This window comes from Erpetoichthys calabaricus, chromosome 5, assembly GCF_900747795.2.
Source record: "Erpetoichthys calabaricus chromosome 5, fErpCal1.3, whole genome shotgun sequence".
NCBI lineage: Eukaryota > Metazoa > Chordata > Cladistia > Polypteriformes > Polypteridae > Erpetoichthys > Erpetoichthys calabaricus.
In genome coordinates, this window is record NC_041398.2 from 227,168,408 (window position 1) to 227,174,407 (window position 6,000).

Sequence of the window (6,000 nt, forward strand, 5' to 3'; positions counted from 1 at the left end):
TTCATTGTGGTAATGGACAGAACCAAAATTAGAAAAACGTTGTCTCTGTCCAAATATTTATGGACCTAACTGGAAAAGATTTGTTGTTTGGTGAAAGTGAAATCCACATACGCGAGCGGCAAAGACATGAAGTGGCTGGTGCATAGTGCAGGTTGGGGGGTTGGCGAGCAAAGCGAGCAGGGGGTAAAGCCCCCTATTACATATATATATATATATATATATATATATATATAAAGGACAATGGTCTAATAAAAGAACATACGAATTTTTGCACATGTCAGCGATGGGAGCCTAGTAGTAGAGCTGACCCCAAATGCCCCATTTCTATGTGTCCATTGTATGTGTGCTTATTTAATTAGAATAACAGTGGTATCCTGCACTTCACCTAAAGGGGGCAGATGTGCTTCCTTGTGTCTATGAGAGTTGCACGGCCCTTTCCCTTACAACATATCCATTATTGACACTTGTGTTCCTCTGTTGGACGGCACCAGCATTGGCAGTTTCATATAAGCACACATGCCGTTTTTGACAGCCTACCGCCATGTGTAATACATATCAGTGACATGTTCAGCAGTTTTCTCTCTGCTTTTTGATAGACCGATGATCCTTTCAGAATTCCTTAATTTCAGACGAGACCGCATTTACAGAAACTGATACAAATAGTGAGGAGTAAAACGTCAACACTTCTTAATATTATTAAATTGTCAAAAATTAGCAAACTCGGGCTCTGTAAGCCACAGTATGGTGTTAGCAGCACACCTGTGTTTGATCTCAGTGTTTAGAGCCATCTTCCCAGTGAGTTTGACCTCCGATTTTGCTATTGATTAAAATTTTAAAGGTAATCTGAAAATCGAATTAACAGCTAAGCATTCATCATTAAGATTTTAAATGTGCTGGTAGGTTAAAAGTTTGGAAGTCTTGATTGTGTTTAAGTGCACTGCAGGGTCCATTTGCAGATAGTTAAGTGTTGGTATAGGATGAGCTCGCCCCCTAGTGGCATTCCTTATATATTCTGTGTACAGAGATGCACTGTCTGTGCAATTCCTAGAGGGAAATCAGGTTTATAAATTAAATAAAAGTTAGTAAGATTAGATTAGATTAGATTAACTTTATTAATCCCAAGGGGAAACTGACATGCATACAACAGTAGAAACATAAAAAACAAGAATACAGACTCACAGGACAAATAATGCAGCCATTCAATCAATCAGTAATTAAATAAAGAAATGTATTTTGTGCAGAAATTTCAAAATGAACTTAACAGGTATGTTGGGAAGAAGCACTGAATTGCCTGATAGCAGTGGGCAGTGGGCAGAAGAGACCCCCAGAGGCACCTTTTAGCACACTATGGTGGAATGAGCCTCCGGCTACAACTGCTCCAAGAGAGCGCATCCTGGAGGAGGTTTTTCATGATGGCATCCAGTTTTGCCACCATCCTCTTTTCCACAACAGCTGTGCCCAGGGTTCACCCTGTGAAGGTGCGGGCTTTCCTAAGATGTTTGTTCAGGCTTTGTGCTTCTTTTGAGCTCAGGTTGCTGCCCCAGGACACTGCAGTACAGAACTCCACACTGGCCACTATGGACTGGTAGAACATTCCCAGCAGCTTGCTGTACACATCAAAAAGTCCTGAGTCTCCTTAGCAAGTCCAGTCTGCTCTGGCCCTTCTTGTATAATATAATCAATACAATGTCATCATGTAATTTGTTAACAGGAATGTGTTTTGTGAATTTATAAGTGCAAGCCACCTTTTTTTTGAGAAATACGTAACGCTAAGGAGGTTAAAGCAAGTTAACTATCCGGTCTTTTTGTACCATATTTCTCTCGTCTGATTATTTCCACCATGGTTACTGAAGAGGTATATGGTTCAAGTATGTCCTGCATTTCAATAAAGAACACAATCCCAGGGAGCAAGCGCCCCCTGCTGGAGACACCTTCCACAGCCACAGACAGAAGTGGAATATTTGTTCATTTTTTGTTGAGTGTATTATTGCTAAGTTCATTTTTTTTGTTATATCACTTATATCTATAGATGCTGTTTAAATGAAGATCACATCTTAATATGTCCACATACATTAAAAATGTAAAAGCATGACTGTGTATGTATGTTTCTAAGTTATTATACTCTGTAGTATGTATTATACGTACAGGGAGATTCACTCGAAAGAGGCCCTGAATATTCTGCTGTAATTCCTGTTCGGATAAAGCAATCTGAACCATCGGTGGTGGGGTAGGATTGACGGGGGGGTAATGGAATAGCAGCAATTTCACGTTGGATATTTACCTTTAAATCTTCCACAGTGAGAGGATGGTTCTGATAGACTTTGACTTTGACCAGACCCCAAAGGAAGAAGTCTGGTGGCGTCAGATCCAGCGACCGTGGCAGCCAAAGCCCCTTTGAAATGACCCTGTTGCTGAAGAAGGACTCAATTACTGCCATGCTCCTTACCGATGTGTGACACGTTGCTCCATCTTGCTGGAAGTAACCTTCTGTTAACTCACGGTCATCCAGTTGATTCTGACATCGCTTAAACTTGGTGCGAATTGGTGACCCAATAGGTTCGTTCATGAAGACGCGTTGTTTAATACTGTACACCACCATCCTGCTGAGAAGTCGAGTGACTGAGTGAAGGGGTACGGGCGGTATGCACCCAGAAGTTGCAAACGGAGGTTAAACGTCACAACGACTGCCCAGCGCCTACCTCATCGCTCTGACGCAGGGGCGTCCCAGCTTGTTCGAAGCTCCATATACTGAGGAGCACATTGCACTTTGTTTCGTTCAGATTGCTTCGTCCTAGTGAGAGTTATTACAGAATATTTGGGGCCTCTTTCGAGTGTTTCCACTTTTAAGGAGAGTCCTGCTAATTTAAATTACTCACCCTCTGACTGGACGACTCTTGTTTGGTGTTCTTCGGATTTTGCTTCCAGGCTGCACCGTCTTTAATGTTCTCTTTTATTCCGAGAAAGGTGTTTTGACTGAAATGAAAAATCAATAATATGAACTCCAGCAACGTTCACCTGAACAGTCAATTTCTCCATCAGAAGGTCCCTAATTAGTCATGGACAGAAATCCTGAGTCTCAATAGGCCTGACGTCTGGCTCTCTGCACCTATGGTCAGACTTGTGTCACCTCTCTGTCGTTGTTTTTATCATCCGTTGAGCTTCAGTTCAGTTCCACTCCATGTTTCCCAGTTTCAATCCCTCTTTGCTTTTTTCAACAGGTGGCTTTGACATCGACATTAAGGGCTGGGGTGGAGAGGATGTCCACCTGTATAGGAAGTACCTGCACAGCAACTTAATCGTGGTGCGGACGCCCGTCCGTGGACTCTTCCACCTGTGGCACGAAAAACGATGTGTGGATGAGTTGACACCCGAACAGTACAAAATGTGCATGCAGTCCAAGGCCATGAATGAGGCCTCGCATGGTCAACTGGGCATGCTTGTCTTCCGTCATGAAATCGAGGCCCATCTACGGAAACAGAAGCTAAAACCCAGCATCAAGAAGCCCTGAGATTCAAGGTGAACGTGTGGACAAGGATTTCAACCTTCATCACAGAAGAACTTAGTTAGCATCCTTGGTGCCTTTCAGCCATGCAGAGTTGAGCAGCATGGCCGATATCGAGATGTGTCTGTGATACGGGAGGGCTCAGTGTTTTAAAAAGAAGTTCCACATTGGAGGAAAGTGGCAAAAATAATCAGGGGGTCGAGTTAAACTTGGACATTCGCAGCTGCGGCAGCCATAAAAATTGATGCCTGGGGGAAAAAAAATGAAGACGCTGCGGGTATGCGGTTACATTCTTTAGGATTTGTGAGAGAGTGCTGTGTGGGGTACCCGTGCGACACGTCGTTATCCTACAACTAAAACAAGTCATGGGAGGTTTGTTGCTTTGTGGCTATTTATGTGAAGACGCAGAGTTGAACTTGAAATTTTCTTTAATATATTTTATTATTTAAAATAGACAGTGAAGCTTATTTATAATGCCTGAGGTTTTGACATGACTACAGCGGGTTGCCTTGTGAGTGATCATTATTTTCTTTTAATTTCAAAGCTTTCTGTGGATTCACTAAAGCAAAACAAAAATTTTTTTCAGTGATTTTATATAATTTTTCACTGTGTTAAAAAAAGCCATATTTTATGGATGAAAGTTTTTCTTGGCAGTTTGCACATGAAATCGTTAGTTCCTTATTTGACAGGATGCAGGATCGGGCCTCTACAGTATAAATAAGTGCCCCTTTCCGGTTTGCTTGTCTGCAATTGCAAAAATCAGGCTAACTAGTGAAAGCAATTATTAAACAACTTTGAGAGTTTGGAAATCCGAATGGTGGTCAACAGTTTTTCATGTCTTTGTGTGCCGGCCTTCTTCTCGTCAGATTTGTTTCAGATTTTTCGCAAGGATGCGTCTCAGTTGTGTGAATGCTTCAGATTTCTTTCTAGCCATTAAAAATCCCGTCCCGTCCATGAACGTGGAGGCGGCGTGATGTAGTGGCTAAACAAACGTTCATGTGTTCTCTTCACAAGAAGCCGAAGCCTGTCTCGTCACTGTCAGGAGCAAGGTAGGCATCAAACATGGGGGTGCACGCTCACTCACACCGACGTCTTTGGGATGTGGAAATACTGTGGGGAGGGGGGGCCAGGTCCACACAAGTGCTGGCTGGGACCCTGGAGCTCTGAGCCGGCAACGTTGTGCACCTACTTGACAAATGTCCGCCTGTCTGTTCATGTACAGCAGGTCAAGCTCATTTAAAACAGCAGTTTGCTATTTTTCAAGCTGAAGTTGTTTTTTCACAGTTACGGTATACTAGTTGAAGTACCCAGCATTGCCCGGGTTTAGGAAAGAAAGCAAAGGGGTTCAAGTTTTTTAAATGGTTACCCTTGTTGTTATTGCTAGCTGTCCCATCCGTCATCCACACCACCTCTCGATCAATGTGCGTTGAGAATTTCTTCTTTTTGGGTCTGTGATTGGATTGCAGATTTGCGGTAACTCCTTGCTGGGTTGCAACCAAAAAGGTTGTCATGTCTGACACGTCCTCTTAGTTCAAGGTGGACAGTTTATAGAGCTTAAAATATGAAGAAAAGCCGACAAAGCAGGAGTGAAACAACAACCTTTGTGTTGTGCTGAACTTCCACACTCAATCGGGCATCACCCAACTCTGTGCTTCAGAAGCACACGACGCTCCTCTGTATATTACAGCAGCGCACAGCGTTGTTGGGTTAAGTAATGTTCAGTAAGCTCTGGTCATTTTGTTTGACTTGCCCTGAGCCAGCAGGGGGCACTAATGTGCAAAAACACTGGGACCCCCAGGGTCAAAATTTTTTGCTCCAAAGTAGTGCATCTTGTCCGTAGGTCCTTGAGAGCAACTATACAGAACAGGCTCCAGATCGGTCAAAGAGCATAGGATTGTTTAGAGAACAAACAGAGGTTTTATTTTATATAGTTACAAATTGAGAAGTTTATTGGCTAATTGAACCGATTACAAAATGCAACTTTCCTCAAGAAGGGGCCTGAATTGCCTCAAAAGCATGCATATTGCAGTCTTTTTAGTTAGCCAGTGAAAGGTGTCACATGATTTGAGCATGCATATATCTGCTATTATGAGCCATAACACAACGTAATTGCTGAAGAAACAGCAAATGTAGGATAATAAGCAGACTAGAGCTTAGGGTGCTTGTTGGGGTCGTCGTAAGCTGTAAGCAGACAAGCGAGCAGGAAACGTGTCCTCACCTCAAGAAAACAGCACCTAGAATCTCTGACACAATGGCTTACTTCCAGTTTAATTTTATTGTCACAAACGCGGAAGGCATATTTTCTTAAATCAAAACCTTTGCTACTTCAGTAAGTTGAAAGGCTTTTTATTCCGTATTGGGACACCGGTACCCTTTGGCTCCATTATAAAATGCAAGAACAGGCTAGTTATTCTTTACAATTTATAAATTTGCTTCACTTTAGAACACAGTTTCATGTGGCTAATTAATTTATACCATGATTATGAAGAAATAACTTC

The 6,000-nt window shown here is 42.5% G+C and overlaps 1 protein-coding gene across 4 annotated transcripts in view; it reads left to right on the top strand.

The window, feature by feature from the left end:
• Positions 1-4,311, top strand: part of csgalnact1a (chondroitin sulfate N-acetylgalactosaminyltransferase 1a) — a 448,394-nt gene extending 444,083 nt beyond the window's left edge. For all 4 annotated transcript variants that reach the window (XM_028802606.2, XM_028802607.2, XM_051928033.1 and 1 more), the window contains one exon: positions 3,219-4,311. In XM_028802606.2, coding sequence (XP_028658439.1) covers positions 3,219-3,508 — 290 coding nt within the window. In that variant the 3' untranslated portion in view covers positions 3,509-4,311. The remainder of the gene's footprint in view (positions 1-3,218) is intronic.
• The last annotated feature ends 1,689 nt before the right edge of the window (positions 4,312-6,000 follow it).